Raw genomic sequence first — 21,450 nt, 5'->3', positions numbered from 1 at the left:
TGGGCGGGGTCGCAGGCGGGGAGGGGTGGCCAGAGGGGACGGGGTCGGCGTGGCCCGGGGGGGGGGGGGGGCGGAGCGTGGTCAGTGTGGCCAGAGGGGGCGGGGTCAGCGACGGAGGCGTGGCTGGGGCGTGGCCAGAGGAGGGCGGTTCGGGTAGGGGCGTGGTGTGGCCGAGGGCGTGGCCGGGGGCGTGGTCAGGCCGGGCCGGGCCGGGCCAAGGCGGGCTTGGGGTGTCGGCCCGCGCGCCTACGGCGGGAGGAAGCCTGGAGGGGCCGGAGCTTTGGGAGGAGGATCTTGCGTCCCCTGGGAACGGGCGCGGCCGGGGAGGCGCTGCGAGTGCCTTGTTGCTAGGGCCCTGTTGCTAGGCCCTGTTGCTAGGGTCCTGTTGCTAGGGCCCTGTTGCTAGGCTCTGTTGCTAGGCCCTGTTGCTAGGCCCTGTTGCTAGGCTCTGTTGCTTGGCCCTGTTGCTAGGGTCCTGTTGCTAGGGCTCTGTTGCTACGTCCTGTTGCTAGGCTCTGTTGCTAGGCCCTGTTTCTGGGCCCTGTTGCTAGGGCCCTTTTGTTAGGCCCTGTTGCTAGGCCCTGTTGCTAGGCAGCCTGCCGCCGCGGGCCTGGGCCTGCTGAAGCCAGGGCCAGGCCCTTCCCGCCGTGCGTGGAGCGGAGTCGGGGCTCGGGGGCGCCCGCGGCCCCCTTCCCGTCCGTCCCGCCGGGGAGCTGCCTCCAGCGGCTTGCTGGGTGCGGTGCGGCGTCCCCCCAGCGCGAAGCTCCGGAGAACGGCAGGGCGCTGGTCCTGGGCCTTCGCAGGTCCGTCCACGGAAAGCAGCAGCTTCGGGAGGATGATGGACACACGGTCACTATGAAGTAGGAGTGACGCCCGGTTCGTTCAAATACTTGGGTCTGCGGACGCGGGGGGCCCAGCGGTGGAGCACCTGCCGGCGGCCCAGGGCGTGACCCCGGGGTCCTGGACCGCGTCCCCATCGGGTCCCCGCAGGGAGCCTGCTTCCCCCTGTGCCCGCGGCTCTGCCTCTTTCTCTGTGTCTCATGAGTAAATAAATAAAATCTTAAAACAAAACAAATACCTGGGTCTGTTACCACCTGGGCCCCAAGATAAATTTGATCCTCACCTGCATGGAGGTTAAATAATCTTTTTCCTCTTTGCTTGATTATGGAATGGAATTGATCAATTTGTTCTTCTCTCTCGCTTATGTTCTGATTTAGTGTAAGCAAATCATAGCCACTGATATCCCTCACCAAGAGAGCAGTGGTGATAACTGAGATTGGAAATAATCATCTTTAAAAAATGAGGGAAGGGGGAGGTGAGTTCAATTCTCTGGTAGCAGGGAAGGTAGTACGTAGGATCTGAGTGTGTTAGCCGGCGCTGTTCAGCTCAGGCGAGATGTAGTCTCCATCCAGTTTGAGTGCAGACAGCCATTCCCAAGCGTTTCCCTGCGGCCACCACCCCTCATCCCCAGCTGCACCTCCTGTGCTATAGGACAGGGACAGACTTCCATATGCTTTCCAAAGGTCCCTTCCCATGCTATTCATTGGAAATTCTGATTCTTTTGCCACCAAGTTTAGGTTTCTGGTGCCCTTGAGTCTCTGCAGCTCCTTCTCTTTCTTCTGACCCGTGCAAGCAAGGGTGTAGGATTACAAAGAGGTCTGAAAGTGGTATAAATCCATGCTCAGTAATAACTAGCAAATAACTTGGCAGAGCAAATGGCCCTGGTTTTGCTTCTCAGATTCCTCAGTTTGAAAATCAGAAGGTTGAGCTGTTTAATCTCTGCAGGCCCGTCCAGATTTTAAGATTCTTTGACATAAGGGTACACACGTCGTCAGTAGCCTGACCGTTCTGATTCCGTAGATCCTGGAGTGTTCCACGGGCGATGGTTGCCCTGTGAAGACTCTGGTTCTATCCGAGTAAGCCCACTTGCACGCTGCATAGTTCTGAAATAGCTCATATCTGAATTGACTGAATTCACTTATTTAACAAATGTTTATTAAGTTCTTACTGTTTTCTAGGCTCTCCGCTAGGAGCTGAGATACAAGGTGAGCAAAGCCACACTCATTGCCTTTAGGAGGCTTGCAGTAGTGTGAGGAATAGTAGCCACCCCTTATGCTTCGAATGCCTGTGCTGTTGTTTGAAGACGGAATTTATATGCGGCATTGGGATCCTGTCATATTTAGGTTCAGAGAAAGGAAACAAAGAATATGTTCATGAAGTTTACAGGAACTTGACTGTGCATTACTTTCTTTATGGACTAAAAGCCATTTCTGAAGTATCTGCTATATTAAGGACAAGAGATACCAGCCCTCATGGCCTTGCCATTTGTTAGGGGCACGAAAAGAGTAATTACAAGTGGAGAGGTACGATTGTCAAGCTTGCAGAAGTACAGGGACTAGGAGGTCCTGGAAAGGGGATTTACGTTTTGTTGAATTTTGTTGTTTGCAAATGAATGATGGGGATTTACAGTGACTTAACATGGTTTGAAATGGGTACGATGGTTTCTAAGGTATAAAGAACCGTGTGGCTGGTGTGTGAAGAAAATCACTTGCTGATTCCTCAGTTTGTTGGCGGCCATCCGACATGGCAAATACAGCAGCTTTTATGATGTGATTAAAAGCGAGTAATAGGGCAGCCGGGTGGTTCAGTGGTTTAGGGCCGCCTTCGGCCCAGGGCGTGATCCTGGGGACCCAGGATCGAGTCCCCATTGGGCTCCCTGCATGAAGCCGGCTTCTCCCTCTGCCTGTGTCTCTGCCTCTCTCTCTCTCTCTCTCTCTCTCTCTCTGTGTCTCTCATGAATAAATAAATGAAATCTTAAAAAAAGGAAGTAACAACTTTAAAAGTTGCTTCTTTGTGAAGGATAACTCAGAAAAAAAGTCAAATTATTTTTGAATCTGATGATTTGTGATGTTTTCAGGATATGTCTACTTTTGGTTGCTAAGGCTTCCTGACATTACTCTTAGAGTAGAAATCTAAGCTTGGGGCATGGAGTTTTAGGGGAGGGGGCTATGGAAATGGGGTAAGGGGAGCCATACAGATAAATTACCGAAGAGCTGGCATATCTTTCAGATATGCCATGCTCTTTCCTTAAAAAGTAAAAAAAAAAAAAAAAATCACTACTAAAATAAATCCAAGTCTAATAACAGAAATATGAATCATTAAACAACATATCCTCAGTAATATAAAGTTAAAGTGTAAAATAAAATATTCAAAATTTGCGTGACTGAGATATTCATCTGATTTCTGTTTTGTATACTTTTGCAAGTTGATCATTCTCAGCATTCTCTTACATGCACTTTTACCTGTCGCCTCATAATTGCCGGTTGGACTACCCACTGTATTTTATTCTTTGTATCAAAGAATACTGTTAGCATAACACATTTTTTTATTAGCTTACTCTAGCAAAATAAAAACTCATAAAGGTTTAGGAAAAAGAGTAAAGAAAATATAAATGTACAACACTTTGTGGTAGAGAAGTACAAGCATTCATTTCCTATTGCTGCTGTAAAAAATTACCGCGAACTTAGTGGTCTGTAACAACTTAAATTCATTATTTTACATTTTGAGGTCAGAAGCACCAGATGAGTCCTACAGGGCTAACCCCAAGCTGTCAGCAGGACTGGTTCCTCTGGAGGCTCCAGGGGAAAATTCATTCCTTGCCTCCTCTAACTTGCAGAGACTGCTCATTCTCCACCCCACCCCCCCCCCCCCCCACCCCCGTTTTCAAAGCCCACTGTATAGTATCCTAACTCCCTCTGACCCGTGCCTTCGGTCTTAACATCTCTTTCTTACCCTGATCATGTTGCCTCCCTTTTATCAGGACCCTGGTGATGACATGGGGCCCTCCAGATAATCCAATATAGTTTGCACACCTCAAATCCTTTACCGAGTCACATCTGAAAAGTCCTCTTGGTCATTACACGACCAAGGTAAGCCTATCCCCAGGGTCCAGTTATTAGGACATGGACATCTTTGGAGGAACATGGTTCAGATTAGTGTTTGCCCTGTAGGTATTGCCCCACATAATGTAATTGGCCCACAAAAAGTTGATTTTGGTTGAAAGGAGCAAGAATAATTAACCATATGATTTCCTTCCGTGAAGTAGTGTTACATAGTTTGTATGACTTGTTTAAAATTAGAGTGAAAGTTACCATTTTTATGATTTTTACCCTTTTCAAAATATACTGCAGGATAAATACGTGAACTTACATGGATTTAGAGGTTAAAGGGATTGCTGCTTCTCCTACCAGTCAAGCTCAGCCATTCTCTGGAAGAAAGAAGCTGCTGCAAGTATGTGTGCTATTTCATTTTCTTCTTGTAGGATGATTCATTAAATAATTTCCTGACTCCTTTCTTCATGTTTTTATGACAACTTATATGCACAAGTATTTAGGATCCATATTTCCTAGATTTGAAGAGTTAAGTGGCCAGAATTGAAGATAATCATTATTTGAAAGTTTGAAAGTGGGTCATTGCTTGAATTAGTTTCATTTTTATTTTATTATTATTATTATTATTGTTATTTTGTTTTTTACAGACTTTATTTATTCATGAGAGACACAGAGAGAGAGGCAGACACAGGCAGAGGGAGAAGCAGGCTCCATGCAGGGAGCCCGATGCAGGACTCAATCCCAGGACCCCGGGGTCACTCCTTGGGCCGAAGGCAGACGCTCAACTGCTGAGCCACCCGGGTGTCCCATAAGTTTCATTTTTAAAAATCAAGTTTATTATTATTGCTTTCATATTCTTATTTAAAAAATTTTCTGTGTATATCTGCAGAAAATGTAAGAAAGAGGGATAGTAGAAAAAATAAGAGACTATCAGTGTACATTTTGTGTTAGCTACGTAAGAAATGAATCTGAAAAAAAAATGAATCTGAGCTTTTATTGTTAGGCCTTTCATTCTTCATAACCTTCATAATATCACCATTGTGCGTACGTATCATTGATTAAGCACAAGTTTACAGCTGCTTTGTCCTTGTTTCCACCATAGAATTGAGTGTATATACATTTTAGTTTAGAGAAACATAAAAGTGATGTATATTTCCTGCTGTTATTATTCTAAACATTGAATGCCTACCGCTTGGCAGAGACCGCGATAAATGTTTCATTAACTTATGTCACTTATTTCTTACAACAAACCTTTGAGGTAGGTATTATTATTATTAACCTGCTTTTAGAAATGGAAGAACTGAGGCTGAGGCTCCTGGAGATGAAGTTATTTGCCCAGGTTTTGAACTCCAGTTCTAACCTCACCATCTGTGCTCATTACCCTGTGTTCTGCTGTCTCCCTTCTAGGAATGAGTCAGTGCTTTGGGGTTCCTATGGTTCATAATATTATGAGTTAAATCTGAATTATTTGATAATTTGAATAAAGCAGCCCTTCTTGTCAAATGCCAAGTACAAAATATCAAGTATTTCAGCCTTACCCACTGATTGTTTGATTATCATATTGTGGAGGCTTCAGCTTTTTTCCTAGTTGTTAAGACAGCGCATGATTTAAGTTCTTAAAAAAAAAGGCTTTCTGTTACTAAACTTTTTCTCCCCATATAATACCCTCCTTTGATCTTTTTATTAGGAAGGTCCAGCTAGAAAAAAAAAAAAAAAAGAGGAAGGTCCAGCTAGTGGTGGGTGAGGGAACAAGTTTATATTATCTTAGAACCCTTGTTCCTGGGTGCCTGGGTGGCTCAGTGGATAAGTATCTGCCTCTGGCTCAGGTCATGATCTCAGTCCTGGCAGTGAGCCCCACACTGGGCTCCCTGCTCAGCGGGAAGTCTGCTTCTCCCTCTCCCTCTGTGATTGCTCTAACTTTCACTGTCTTGCAAATAAATAAATAAAATCTATCAAAAAAAAAAAAAAAAAGAACTCTTGTTCCTGAAGGAAAATGCGATCCTAGATATCCAGGTTATTGTCTCTTCAAGATTATCAGCCTAGTTTAAATGTTGTAGTTACCACTACCGTTTTGGGGGTATCTAAAAGCTAGAATTAAAAATGAGAAATGACACATAATCTTTTTTTAAAAAATGGTCCTTGATGTTTCAAATCATTATAAGCACCAACAACTGATAAATATGTGTAGCAGATAAGAATATAAAAACTTGTTCAACCCCACTGATAATCAAGAGAATGAAAATGAACAGTGTGATACACTTTTATGCCTCTGTTAAATTAGCAGAAAAATGTAATATTGAAATACTCTGATGTAGAGTTAGTGCGTTATAAACTGGTACCACAGGGGAAGTGGGTGGGGAGTTGGCTGAAACAGGTGATGGGGATTAAGGAGCCGAGGGGGAGGTATGGAATTGTTCCACCTCTTTGCAAAACTTTTAGGAGTTGAGTTTCTGGAATGCAGGGGCATTTGACTGTAATGTTAATATTATGTTCTTTAGAAAATGCCTAGTCTAAATTAAAATACTGTAGAATCAAACTCGAAAACAAACAAAAAATAAACGAAAGTGGTACTGCATTTTTGGAAACAAGATTGAGCTATAAAAATTTTCAAATGATTTCATGCAAATAATACCATTCCTGGAATCTGTTCTAAGGAAATATTCTAAAGCATAGAACAAAGCTACTTGAAAAGAAAGGTATTTTTTGAAGTATGTTTTTTTGAAATAATGAAAAAATATGTAGCAATCGAAAAATACATAAATTATGGCACGACCTTTAGATGGGCTATTATATAGACATAAACATGATTTTAAGGGGTGACATAGAAGTAGCTTAAAATAAAAGGTGAGAAGGACAATTGACTTTATGTTACCAGTCAACAGTAGGCCAGTAGGAGTTAAATTTTTGCCGAGTCAAAAGTTACACGTGGATTTTTGACCATATGGGGGGAGGTAGTTGGTACCCTTAGGCCCAGCATTGCTCAAGGGCCAACTTAGTATAAATAGATTATGTATATGTATTATGTTATCATATGTATTATATTTATTATTATATATATTCCAATTAATTGATCATTTTGATTTTACATTTCTACATTTTAACTTTTTATTAGGATTGTATTGAAAACAATGCCATATTAAAGCTTATACTGAATTGAATTTGTTTTCTCTCTCATGGTCAATTAGAGTGATGAAGCTCAGTCTTGAATGTAATTTCTATACTTGCTATCGGTATCACAAAAATGACCAGTTAGATAACGTTTTAGAAGTTAGCCAGAAGAGTTGAGGGATGCGTTGTTTCCTCCCTTCATTACCTTGAATTTTCTCTATGATTCATATATGTTTCTTATTCCATGGTGGCTCACTGTATTTTCATCTCTTTTGGACAGTTTTTTGGAAATAAGCTTGAACATCTACAAATGTATGTAAAAGTATATACTTATCACTTCTTTGCACAAATCCTGCAGTTTTCCCCTTTCCTTTAGGACTAGGTCTTCGACTTGTGTTGTTTTGCGACAGCTCTGGCCCCACTACCCTGTCCCCCCTGGAGGGCGGCCCCTTCTAGGGCTGGTACAGGATGAGTGTTGTTTCTCCTGGCTAAAGCAGTTTTCTCCCTTCTATCTTTATCTGGCTACTACTCATCCTTCAGAGTTCCGATTAAACGTCACTGTTCTTTTTGTTTTCGAAAAAGCTTCCTCAATTTCCAAGACTTGAGTAAAATGCTCTATGTAGCTGCTCTGTCATAGCCCGTGTTATTTCACATTATGGTTTGTTGAGTGAATGTCATCCCCAGCAGACAGAGCACCATGAGGGTAAGGATTATTTTTGTTGCTTATCATCCTATCTCTGTGTCTCAAGCACGGTAGGAAGAGGCTTAGGCTTAATAAGTATTTCTTCTATGAAGTTTACTGAGAAAACTATAATCAGCTTTATTGCATTGACTTATTGCTTATCTTTTAAAGTATACAGAAGGGGCATATACACACTGATTTTTTTCTTTTTTTAATTAAAGCAAGGACAGACTTCCAAATCATGGGCAATCCAGAATCCTCGCCTACCAGTGTAAGTCACATTTCTTCACACCTGAGCTATTTAATGGGCAAATATTTATAATATATTAACAAGTAAAAAAAAAGAGAACAGAATTTTATATGTAGCTATGATTGTGAACCACAGAAAAATTGGTATCCATGTGAATGGCCTGAAAATTGCTATGCCAAAATTAAGTAGGATACTGAGGGAAATACTTCTCTTGTTGTTTTTTTTTTTTAAGACTTTATTTATTTATTTGACAGAGAAAGAGAGTGAGAGCACAAGTAGGCAGAGTGGCAGGCAGAGGGAGAGGGAGAAGCAGGCAGGCTCTGTGCAGAGAGTGATGCAGGACTCGATCCCAGGACCCCAGGATCAGGACTTGAGCTGAAGGTAGAAGCTTAACTGACTGAGCCACAGGTGCCCTTATACTTCTCCTGTTTTTACATTTTCTTTAATATTCTTACATTTTCCTGAAAAAGTTTAACTATTGTTTTATTTAGAAAATTCGGATAAAGGAATTTATTAAAGAAATTATACAATTTTGAATTTTATAACTGGGATAGTCAAAATGAATTTAATAGGAAGTATCTGTGGCTTTAATCTTATCATGAGGAATATGACAATTTTATCAATCTTATTTAAATTATCTTATTTTTGGATTAGACTATATTAACTTATGTTTTATCTTACATCTTTCCAAAATTTGGAAATATAGGATTTTTATATTCTTTCAAGTATTTTAGATACAGTTTATTAGAAAATAGAATTTAAAAGCCTAATAATTTTTAGTCTAAACCATATGAAGTTGACATTTTTATAGATGAAAAATGGGCAGGTATCAGCAATTTCATGTGGCTCTACATAACAGATAACTGTATGCTCATCTAGATAAAGAATCAAGGGGATCCCCAGGTGGCTCAGCGATTGAGCATCTGCCTTCAGCCCAGGGTGTGACCCTCGGGGTCCCGGGATCTAGTCCCACATTGGGCTCCCTGCATGGAGCCTGCTCTCCCTCTGCCTGTGTCTTGGCCTCTTTCTCTGTCTCTCATGAATAAATAAATAAAATCTTTAAAACAAAACAAAACAAAACAAAAAACCAGCTCAAAAACTACTGAACATTTAACAAAAGCCTTTCACTGCTGGTAGGTACAGGCACCATTGACTTTAGCATACCTTTTTTAAAAAATAAGATGTAGCATATATAATTTGCAACTGTTAAAGCCTCATTTAAAAAACTTACGGGATGTATAAATTATTTCTTTCAGGGTTCCACCACTTGATTTGCAAAGCCTCATTGACTCTGATGAGGAGGTAATTTTTACTTGGTATTTGCTATAATAAACATTTGAACACAATATCATATATACTGTATAATAGTATTTTTATTTTAGGATGATTTTTCACACATCCCACTTAGTGCTGCACATATTCATTTTAACCCACCAAATTCATCTTCTGCTCTTAGTTGCATCACACCATTTCAAATATCACATACTCAGCTTAATGAAAATGAACCAGTTAGTATTTATTTCTTATTATCAACTTTCAGAATTAGATTATGCTGTATTTAGTCCAGAAATTTCATTATATTCTGTCTTATGTTTTGTCCAGGTTAGTAGTTTCTATATTAACATCCTAAATGATCATGTCGGTGAAATAGTTTTACTTTGTTTTCCGTTTTTCACATAGGAATAGTATTTTAAACATGTCTTATAAAATTGGAAAAGTACTGGTGTACCCTAAGAGGGAATCCAGGAATTTAAAAAATACGGTAGAGTGTTAGGTCAGATCCTGCTAGTTTCACAATGTGGTTTATCTCTTAGAAATTAACTCCTACTTTGGGCTACTCGGATGCTCATACTTATTACTATACTTATTTCAAGCTATTTCCTTGGGACTTATTTATACTTCAAACAGTATTTAGTGTCTTATTTTGTGTTAGGAACAAAAGTTCTGACTAGCACTCTGAGGAGGGCTTGCTTTTCTGTCTTTGTTAGTGTTTCTTCTGTCACTGGTTCTATTCTTTTTTTTAAGAGACAGTGTGGGGGCCTCCGGGGGCTCAGTGGTTGAGCATCTGCCTTGGGCCAGTCCTGGGATCGAGTCCCCGTCGGGTCCCTGCAGGGAGCCTGCTCCTCCCTCTGCCTGGGTCTCTGCCTCTCTCTGTGTCTCATGAATAAGTAAATAACATCTTAAAAACAAAAACAACCCTAGGGACTTAGCAGACTGAGCCCGGTGCCCTTGGCTGGTGCTGTTCGTATTCTCCTCCGTCTCTGGACGGCTGCACACTGGTGCCCTGTTGTGTGTCAGCTCCAGTTTTCACCCTGAAACTTCTGTTTTCTCCTTCTTTAGGTTAGACGTGGATGTTACCAACACTTTCCTAGGGCCTTGCAGGCTTTATCCTCCTTTTAGGCTGGCTGTCCTTCTTGGGCCAACGTATACGCCATTGTGTTTGCTTAGCGCTCCTTCCAGATTTCTCTGTTCACTGGCTGTTGCCTCTCAGCCCTGTTCATTCGGCAGAGGCCTGGGTCACAGCAGAGGCAGGCAGCCGCCTTAGTGACCTCTGATTGCTGTAACAACTCAGAAAGAAGTGCTTGTCAGTAGAGTTTTGCTGGGGCAGGAATAAAAGGCCGATCTAAAGCATCTGAGAAGAAAGAAAAGTTAACTTTTATCTTCTCAAATTTTTTTGGCACCAGCACTGTTCTTCTGCAGGGAGACCAGGTACAGGCTTCCTGGTGTTTCAGGTGTTTCAGATCCTAGCAGCTCCATCTGCTTGGCGGTTCAGCAATGTCACACCAGCTAAACGTTCCAGATGTCACCTCTGGTTGGCACACAGATCATAACGATCCGTTTCTTAGGCATAAATGTTAAGATCAATGGTAAACCTGTTAACATTAATTTGGAAAATTAATAATCATTTTTTTTCTGGTAGATGACATACTTTTAATTTTTTAATTTTTATATCCAGGAGCAAGACATAACACCTGAAAACTTGCCAGCACCAACAAGCAAATATAAACTAAAATATCAGCAATATGAAACCGAAATGAAAGAGGGGTATAAACAGTATAGCCAGAGAAATGCAGAAAAGACTAAATCAAAGATTATGCAACAGTCTCCAAGAAACAAGATAGATGACAAGGTAACATATGAGACTTTATGAAGTTCTGATGAATTTTTTTTTCTGATAAAAATTAAAAAAAAACTGCATGTATTATAGAAATCCTTTTGTCTGGTATTTCTTACTGTTAGTCATAGTACATGTATAGCTAGCACTTAGTTCTGTGTGCTAGGGACTATTTTAAGTATTTGCATTAACTAGTTTACTCTTAATAGCTCTAAAAGTTTATTACTGTCATTTTCAAATGTGAAAACTCTAGTCATATGACCTAGTCATCTTTTCTGTGTTAAAAGATTTTCATTTGCCTTGGGATTGGAAACAAGACTGTATTATAAAGCTGGGTTTTTTTCCCCTTAAATATTTTATTTATTTATTCATGAGAGACACAGAGAGAGGCAGAGACCCAGGCAGAGGGAGGAGTAGGCTCCCTGCAAGGACCCATTGGGAGGCTTGGTCTCATGACCCCAAGATCATGACCCGGGCAGAAATCAAGAAGAGCTGGAGGCTTAACTAACTGAGTCACCAAGGCGCCCCTAAAATTTCTTTTATTTATTTTTTTTTTTCCTTTTTTTTTTTTTTTTTTTTAAATTTTATTTATTTATGATAGTCATACAGAGAGAAAGAGAGAGGCAGAGACACAGGCAGAGGGAGAAGCAGGCTCCATGCACCGGGAGCCCGACGTGGGATTCGATCCCGGGTCTCCAGGATCGCGCCCTGGGCCAAAGGCAGGCGCCAAACCGCTGCGCCACCCAGGGATCCCTAAAATTTCTTTTAAAGTAAAACTGATTTCCTTGAACATATGTTCATTCAAATGAAGGCATTTGTTTATTTTCAGTTAAGGGAGGAACAAATACTGCTTGTGAAGCTTCCCATATGGTTGGTAAATACTTGTAAGATATGAACAGAGTTTTCTTTTGGGAAAAATTCTGTTTTGCTTTGATTTTTAAAATCTACATATAAATGCATATAATTATTATTTCATATGTTTTTGGTAGGTAGTCTTACAAAAAGTCTTGGTTTCTATACATAATAATTTTGTACTTAATGGATTTAAGCAACTTTTTTGATGTTTTTTTAGGTGTATACTGTTATGAAAATCAACACTGCTATCTAAATGGGCTATTAGTAAATCCTATTACAATTACCTTAATTAACACTGGAATAGTAATCTCTGGAAATAGAATTGCTTCCTGATATCAGAAACGTAAGCTCCTCAGTAAAGCAGGGAACAACATAACATGTAAATTGATTCTTTTTTATTGATTAAAAAGCTGAAGTTAAACATATTTAAGATCTAGGACAATAACTTATGGTCATAACCATGAACTAGTCAAACTGATATATCAGTCAACAGAAAATCAAACAGTAAAAGTTCCTCTCTGCTTGTTTAATGGCAAACTTCCTTTGTTGAGTTTTCCTTCCATTTAGTATAAAATGTTAATGAATCTCTTGGTGTCAAATCATTACCTAAAATGTAAACTTATATTTTAAATGGTGGAACATATTTATTTATTTATTTTAATTAATTTTTATTGGTGTTCAATTTACCAACATACAGAAAAACACCCAGTGCTCATCCCGTCAAGTGTCCACCTCAGTGCCCGTCACCCATTCCCCTCCAACACCCGCCCTCCTCCCCTTCCACCACCCCTAGTTCGTTTCCCCGAGTTAGGAGTCTTTATGGGTGGAACATATTTAAATGAAGCCTGAAAGTCATTAAACTTCAATTTTGCAGAAAACACTAAGTCAGTGAATAAAACAGACAAATATTTTTGCCCTTACAGAGTGCATATCATAATGGAAGGATTTAGCAAGACAAAAAATGAATGAATGAATGAATGAATGAATGAATGACTCAATCAGTCACCCCATCTAGTCTGACAGTTGGTGATTAATGCTGTGGATGGAAGGGCACTGGGAAGACCAGGGCTCAAGGTTGGGGTCACTATTCATGCAGGACCACCAGGAAAGATCTTTCCCATAAGGTAGCATTTCAGCAGGCATCTGACAAGGGTGACACGCAAGCCACCCAGGATATACTCTCACGTGTCATGAAGTAGCAGGCGGCGTGGAGTGTTTTAAGAAATATCAGGAAAGATGGTGTGGTCGGAGGGCGAAGGGCAAGGGAGGGCTGGGAGGCAGATCTGTGAGCCCTGTGCACTACCCAGGGTTTGGCCTTTCACTCTGAGGCTGAAAGCCATTTTTCTGCTTTGAGGGCAGGTTTTACTGAGAATAGAGTGAAGCTGGAAGCGAAAATGTCTGAGGAGGCTGTCACAATAATCCCAACAAGAGATGAGGATGGAGGCATGGACCCAGGCTGCCCACTTGGATAAGAAGTGGTCATGATTAGAAGCCAGATTCTGGATAGATTCTGAGTATTTGAGAGTATCTGCTGATGGATTGATTGTAGGCTTAGGAGAAAGGGACGATGAAGGATGACCCAAGGTGTTGGACCGGAGCAATTGGAAGGGTGGGGAGGACCATCAGGAAGTCTGATTTGGGGAGGTTAAATTTGACATATCAAGTGGAAATGTCACTGTTTAGGATAAACACAAACTGAAACAAAATAAAATTCTTTTGAAAATTTCTTCCAACCTGAACATAGTGCAGAACTTTGCTTCTACTTAAACATATCTATTAATTTAATCTGCCTAATTTACCTTATATAATGTTAAACATCTTTTTGATGTCTCCTAAAATGAGTCACTATGCAAGAAAAACAAATATATTAGTACGTAAATGAATAAACTTATGACGTATCTTCGTAAATTGATTTCCCAGTAGTTAATACTTTTTGCAAGACACGTTATTCATTTGTTGAATAAGGATTTATGAAATGCTCACTATGTGTGGTCCTGTTCTGGCATCAGGGACACTGCAAGAAAAATGGCAGACAAAGTTCCAGCCCTCATGGAGCTTGCAGCAGGAGAGGCAGGCAACAATTCAGACACAAATGTATAATAGGATTTCCTGTAGCAGTCAAGGGTCGCAGAGAGTAGGGTATGAATATGGAGTGTGACCTTTCAAGAAAGGTAAGAACAAACCCTGGAGGAAAAGCTTGAAATCTATGATGTTTTGGCAGCTGCTATCCTACCGGGACGTTGTTGTTGTTGTTGTTAGGGGAATATAAATACATCTCATAGAGAAAAATTCAGCGTTTATCCTTAGGATCCCAGAGGATCCTTACGTCAAGGGGTACATCCCACCTCTTAGTACTTCTGAATCCCACCTCTTAGTACTTCCCACCTCTTAGTACTTCATTTTACAAAGGAAATCCCCCTTTTTGTTAACTACAAAGACTCAAGTGGAAGGTAATGGTCATGGTACTTGCTACCTTTTATCTGATGCTTACCTTATGTCAGATACTCTTATAAGTGCTGGACATTTCATCTTCGCGTGTGTGAAGTAGTTACTGTTAATTCCCATTTTAATTCCATTACTATGAGTAAACTGAGGCACAAGAGGTCCTCTAGTAAAAGATGGAGACCTGTGTTCAAATAGGCATTCTGATCGTCCGTCCATACTGTCATCGCTACACAGTGACTATCGACATGTTCAGAGGGTATTTAACACACTATTTTGTTAAAAACGAGTATGCTAAGTATGTGAACTAAGTGTAAACTGTCGTGAGCTCATTTATTGCTTTCGCTTACAGTGTGTGCAAGGTGAAGAAGCCCTCATAGATACTCTCACAACTCTGGATAGGAAAGCCCTCTTGCAGCAGGGTTATGCAGAAATCCCTTATAACGCACAAAGGAGCACGAGAAGATCTGATGCTGTAAGTTACTTGTTGAGCCATTCGGGTAATTTGCCCTCCCAAGATTTTGCAGCCTTAAAATTAAGTAAATAATTGCAACAATTGAATTAGGACTGCGGTGGATGTTCACAAATGTGTAAATTGAGTTCTCGTTTTTACAAATGGTTGAGGTTTGGTGTATTTACCGTGGAGAAACGGTCTTGAATCTTTGAGAGTTTGTAAAAATTTAGTTTATACTATTAAAAATGTTAATCGGTTGCTATTTTTGTCAGTGGGTTTATTTGACATCACCCCCTACCCCCAAAGTAACCTAATTTTTTTTTAAAGATTTTATTGATTTGAGAGAGAGATCATGAGCAGGAGGAAAGGGCAGAGGGAGAAGCAGACTCCCTGCTGAGCAGGAGGCCCGACACAGGACTCGATCCCAGGACTCGATCATGACCGAAGGCAGATGCTTAACTGACTGAGCCACCCAGATGCCCTTGACCTAGTTGTTTTTTAGAAGTGATAAGCTAATAAGACTAGAGAAATTCCAGCAAGTTAAGGAAAAGGGCAAGAATAATTTTATTTTTAGGAAAAGGGAAGCAAAACTGTAGACTCTCAATATTAACTTTAAATGGTGTCTTTTACAAAATCAATTATGTCTCTGCCTCTCTCTCTCTCTCTCTCTCTCTGTGTGTGTGACTATCATAAATTAAAAAAAAACAAACAAACAAAAAAACAAAATCAATTAGATTGTTGGATGAGTATGGCTTAGGCCAGGTCTGGTGCAAATAGATAATTACATTTTTATAGTGTCCTGGGGTGATCAGACCAAGCTGTTTTAGGTCGGAGTCCACTGGCCACCCCAGACACCCCCAGGTGACTAATCCCCTAGACGTCCTTGTAACGGATTCATGAAATATCAGTGTGTGGTGGTTCAAAAGTTGGGAGAGCTCTGGTTTAGATATGGTTTTAGGCAGTTATATAATCGTTATCACTGAGAGGAAAGTCGATATATATTTTATTTGGATTACAGTCACCCAGAATTAATACGTTCTCAGTTGGCAGCAATATGCAATCAGTGTCTGGACCACGGCCGGATGTTCTCTGGGCGTTTCAAGCTGCTAGTTTGTTGTAGTTTTTGTACTAAATAAAACAACATGAACATCATCTTCTATGCCTACTATTTAGATATTTATGTTTGATAGAATAAAGAATATTGCCAGGATTATCCTAAAATTTAAAAAGCTACTTGACAAGGCACGATAGTATCCCAGACCAGGCTTACTTTGATATGTTCCTGAAGTTGTACTTGAAATGGGTGCTACTGACGCCTAAGGCCCGCTGGGTGTTGTTCTTGGTGTCACCCAAAGCCATCCGGGTGTTAGCGTTTTTTTTTTTTTTTTTTACTTACAGCTGCTTTCATTCAGCAAGTTCAGCATCGAGTATTTTACTTTATTGTGGTGGCACGCATTTATCAGTTTTTCCCCCCAAGGATATGTTTGTGTGGATGCATTTGAAATTGGTACTGGTTTATTTTCAAAATCTAGGTAGAAACTTTTTAATTTTTAGCTACTTAATCGAATACCAGAAGTGGTGAACCTGTGGTTTTTGTATCCATCTCTTCTAGTTTGCTTCTCACTTTTCAACATTATTAGATCCTTTGCATCAGAGTGACTTCTGCTTCTAATCTGCTTTATGTTTACACAGACCTCAAAATCAGTGTGCCTGGGGGTGGTTCCAACCTTTCCTGCAAAAAGCCACCATAAATGTCAACTCCCAAGGTGGGCTTTCTGCATGGGCTCCCTATTCGTTAATCTCCCCTCTTTCGCTTGCCGCTGGGTTTTACACCTATGTTCCGGTTGACCTTTTCTGTAAATAATTTCATATTTTAGTCAGTGTTCACCTTCATCGCCCTTAGACATAAAACACACTTTTCTGTGCCTGTAGTTACTATACACTTTCTAACTTTTTAATTGCCATTTTAAATCTATTACTAAATAAAAGTCATTATAAAGTGTCATGAACCGAGGGGACACCAGATGCAGTCAAATGTTAAATGACGTGAACTTTATATGAGGCATATTTGGCTGTAAACTGTACCTTAATTTCTATGAAACTAAAAAAAAAAGACCAAATTCAATTATAGACTAACATTTAAGTAATTGCACCCAAATTTTCAAGTTTCTCAGGAGTTTCTATGACATAACTTTAGTCATTCTTATTTGAATTTTGTGCTCATTTTGAATAGAACACTCTCCCTAATGCCGCTGAGCCTCAATCGTAAGCTATATTATTGTAGTTGATTTCATTTCCCGGGTTGATCTATGGAAATGACAGTAATTTACAGTGTAGAAGTACAACAGGCTTTATTGTGACTCCTAAATTTTTGAACATCTTTTATTTACTCTTCAAAAGAAACATTTTAGTAAATATAGTTACATTATAATCTAATTAGAACTGAATGATTGCTAATCTTTCAATTTGATATAACCTAAAATGTAGTAAAACTGTTCTCAAATGAGTTAGAAAAGCAAAAACTAGTGGGAAGGTAGTTTAATCAAACCAGTAATTGAGATAAGTTGATCAAGTGTTAATGGATTATATGCAGAGAAATTGTTATTCTTTTAATGATGGGAGGCATTTGGAAGATTTTTATTCTTAGATTTTTGATAAAGGATTGAATGACTCCAGTTCCGTTTTAGCTTCATCTACTATGAATAGTTTTAGAACAAACTCTGAATGTGTCAACGTTGGTATTCTTCTCGGAGCAGGTTAAAGTGCCTTTTACGGGGCGTCTGTCAAGGAGAGGGGCATCGTAGCCTCCTCCTCCTTCATTCTGGCTCCGTGAAATTCAGGGGCAGGTATGGAACTCTCTGATGATTTCTACCGAAATGTAAGTGTATTACTTTTGTTCAGAGTAAGTAATTGGAATTTGTTTTTATTAATGATGGATATAGTAATCCATATTTAAGCAGAAAGTTGGAAATTTAACATCTAGTTAAATCTAAAAAAAATGACATCTAGTTAAATCTAGTTAGGGTTCTTGTGTTAACTCTAGGGTCGTTCTGTTTTATGGATGATGAAATTTTAAAAATTTTCGATTCTTCTCAGGAAATTGTGGCTGCAGAGAGGAAGAAACAGACTGTTGCAGAGCAAGTGATAACAGACCACTTATCTAGGTGAGAGTTAGTAATAATGAGAAGCAGAAATCCATTCAGAAAGTTTTCATCAATTTTTTTTTTTAGTCAATCAACAAGTGGCCAACTCAGAAGCTCCCAAATGTTCTCTGTTCACTGCCCTCACAGTGTTATAGTGATGTTTCCTACAGCATTTCTAGGCCAGTAGAAATCCTCAACAGTTCTGTTTGTCAAGTACTTTTGTCTAAGTAACAATTATATACAAATAAAGAAGTATCTATTTCATGACAACTTAATGGCTGTTTCAAAAAAAATAATGCACATAAATTAAACAAAAGATATTTGTATTTCATTCTTAAATAGCCACAGTTGCTTAGCACAATCTCGCAAACCTTAGACCTCTTTGGGATGCCATCACTTTCACTTCCAATTCCACATGGCACTTGCTAGTTATCATGGTGACTGTAGAAAACCCAACTCTGTAAAGGTTGGTGAAAAAGTGAAAGAGTGAAAGAGTGTAGCATAATATCCTGTTGAAAATGTGAACTACCTTGAGCTAGTAGTTCATGTAGTTGCCAACAAATATCGAGTATCATTGCATTTCCCTCACAAATTAAAAATATCCAAAAAAAAAAAAAACCCCTAAAAATATCCCACATCCTCCCTATGGATTCCCTGTGGCACCTTGGGGTGCCTTGGTGCACAGTTTGGGAACTGTGGGCCTGTTAATTTAAAACTCAATCTAAAGTTTCATGACTCTTAGAAAAGTGTGTAAAGCTTAAGTATCTGCTGTGCTAAACATTCATGATGATATGGAAATATCATAAGATTTCAGAAAAGGCTGGAGTAGTCTAGGCATCTTCCAGGAAGATGCAAGGCGTATGGTTACCTTTGAAAAGAATGATGGGAAAGAAAAGAAAAGAAAAAAAAGAAAAGAAAAGAAAAGAAAAGAAAAGAAAAAAAGAAAAGAAAAGAAGAAAAGAATGATGGTTTGTTTAGGTGGCAGAGAGAAGGGTGTTCTACATGCGTGTTTTCCAGTAACTGTCTTGAAATAATTAATTATTATTATTTTTTGAAATAATTAATTATTAATAATTAATTAATTATACTCCTGGTTCTTCCTTCTGCTATGTCTTGAACTCACTTTGATGATGTTTTCACGCACACCGTCCACCGTATCGTGTCCTCGTAAGATGACTGGTGACATCCGCATTCCTTGCCTAATGGTGACTTCTCATTTCTTGTCAGCGACCTCTGTCTCCGTTGAAAACTCTCCTCTCCAAAATACTTTTCTCTCTCCCGTTTGGTTCCTTACACACAACACGTAGCTGGGTTTCCTCTTCCCTCCTGTCCCTCAGTCTCTTCCCTGCTTCCTTTCTGTCAACCCCGTCCTTATACCCGGGAGCTCCCTGGGCTCCATTCGTAGGCTTTTCTACACTGACTTCCCGAGTGATCTCATCCGGTGTCATGCCTTTAAAAGCTACTTATACGCTGATGCTTCCCTAATCGAAGGTTCCAGTATAGCCTTTGCTGCTCCGGGTTCCTGGGCGTTCTTTCCTCCTTCCCCATGACCAAATCCTCTGTAATTTTTCTTCATTCTTTAGGTTATTTAGATCTACAATCTTGGTGCTGCTTTTGATGCCTCTCTTTTTCTCAGATCCTATATTAGTTTATCAGCAAAGCCTCTGAGTTCTACCAACAAAATAAATTTACCCCTTCTGCTGCCATCACCCCTGTTGACAGTATAATCTTCCTTCTCCTGGATTATTTCAGTCACTTTCTACCAGGACTTATGTTTGCGTTTGCCCCTCGTTAGTCTGCTATTAACCCAGCAACCCGAATAAGTTTATGAGCCAGTCAGCCAGACCAGACCCTCCAGTGATTTCCCATCTCAGGGTACAATCTACGTGTGGGTTACATCTCACCACAAATCCTAGTAGCGGAAAGCGACAGTAATTAATTAGGGCTTGTGCATCTTTAGACCAGCTGTGCAGGCTAGGCTCGGCCAAGTGGCTCTTGCCTTGTTACCCACTTTGGCCAAAAGCAGTGGTCTCAGTTCTTAGCTTAGGCCTTAAGAAGCCGTGTGTGTTTCCACTTGCCTTTTTGAGCTTTTGCCATATTTGTGAGAAGAACACAGCTTGGCCAACCCACTGATCTCAAGAAGAGCATGACTCTGAAAATGCAGCTGGGCCACCTAGCCAAGATTATGCTGGATGAGCAGATCCCCAGCCAAGCCATCCTTACACGAGTTAGTTTAATCGACATCAGAGCCATCCAGCTGTATATAATTGGCCAAAGTAAGTCAAATGGCTGAGCTCAAGGCTGAAGGGTGAGACATTAGTACAGGACACCTACAATGAGGCCAGGGTGAGGATGTGAATCAGGAGTCTTAAAAAACTGTGGCCAGCGATATAGTTCACCCCAGCCCTCATGACCTGCCCACTCCCACCCTGGACCGCTTTTCCTACTTCTCACCTTCTCGTCTTTTCTGCTTTAGCCATTAAGCCTGAGACATACCAGGTTCTCTCCTGTGTTAGATATTTTGCATTTATTTTCTCCTCTGCTTGGGATACTTTCCCCCCAGAAATCCATATGGTCATTTAATTATTTTGCTTTATGTTTTTTACTCAGAAGTCACCAGCTCAGTGTCTGTTTGTTTAAAGAATAATAAGACATGGAGCTCAGAGTTCTCTCAAAAATTTCAGTTTCTATTTAGATAACACCTGTGGAGAAAGAGATAGATAGGAATATCCACCTTTTTATGGCTGGTATCTTTTATTAAATTCATTCATTTGGTATCTGGAAAATATATAATTCTGACCCTAGTGTAACTTTGCATTTGTAGATGGGGTGCCTGTGAATATGTGAGCGCTAGAGTAGTACATTGATTATTATACTGGGTTGTCAGACTTTGTATTTTCCTGCATAGGGCTGTAATCAGTGATCCGGAACAAAACCTAACCACTGCGAGGGAAGACGGTGCTCGTGTCTTTCCAGATTCCAGGATAGCACCTCTTCGATTTAGGAAAAGAACACTGCATGAAACTAAGTAAGAAAATTTTACTTAATCAAATTAAGATATAGTATGTTAGCAATGAATTTTTAAAAATGTATCTTGTGTCCAACTGAAAAGATATTTTTGGCTAGTTTTTCCTTTTTTTCTATTTAAAGAGAAGTGGAATTTTCGGAGTTCAAATCCCAGTTCCACCATTTTAAGATAGAGGAGTAGACTTTGCCCTCCAGGTTTTTTTTTATTAGTAATTTAGGAATAACAGTTACAACCTAGGAGATAATATATGTGAAAATAGAGTAACTGAGACATCTCGCCGATATAGTACCTTCAAAATTAGTATTGCTTACAAGTCCTTCTTATTATTTTGCCTTTTACTTTGCAATTTATAGAATCTTTGGGCTTCTCGCAGTTTTCAGGCACAGTCCACTTAAATCTCTCAAAACTTCGCTGGCAGTTGGCGGATAGCCTCAGCCTTAGGAGACTAAGAAAATCCACCAGTTCCCACATCAGTTCTTTCAT

At 40.0% G+C, this 21,450-nt stretch overlaps 1 protein-coding gene across 34 annotated transcripts in view; it reads left to right on the top strand.

The window, feature by feature from the left end:
* The window catches only part of CAPS2 (calcyphosine 2), a 66,996-nt gene that overhangs the window by 478 nt on the left and 45,068 nt on the right, over nt 1-21,450 (top strand). For 2 of the 34 annotated variants that reach the window (XM_072741310.1, XM_072741311.1), the window contains exons 1-9: nt 216-876; nt 2,019-2,045; nt 4,191-4,290; nt 7,902-7,951; nt 9,187-9,232; nt 10,887-11,060; nt 14,695-14,817; nt 17,893-17,960; nt 20,848-20,967. In XM_072741310.1, the coding sequence (XP_072597411.1) occupies nt 4,210-4,290; nt 7,902-7,951; nt 9,187-9,232; nt 10,887-11,060; nt 14,695-14,817; nt 17,893-17,960; nt 20,848-20,967 (662 nt within the window). In that variant the 5' untranslated portion in view covers nt 216-876; nt 2,019-2,045; nt 4,191-4,209. Of the gene's footprint in view, nt 1-214; nt 877-1,785; nt 1,917-2,018; nt 2,046-3,726; nt 3,930-4,190; nt 4,291-7,901; nt 7,952-9,186; nt 9,233-10,886; nt 11,061-14,694; nt 14,818-17,892; nt 17,961-20,847; nt 20,968-21,450 lie in introns of those variants that run through there. The other 32 variants (XM_026001698.2, XM_026001693.2, XM_026001701.2 and 29 more) reach the window with 29 other exon arrangements.

Source organism: Vulpes vulpes, chromosome 16 (assembly GCF_048418805.1).
Source record: "Vulpes vulpes isolate BD-2025 chromosome 16, VulVul3, whole genome shotgun sequence".
Lineage (NCBI taxonomy): Eukaryota > Metazoa > Chordata > Mammalia > Carnivora > Canidae > Vulpes > Vulpes vulpes.
Note: the sequence above shows the minus strand (reverse complement) of the source record. Positions and strands in the feature narration are given on the sequence as shown.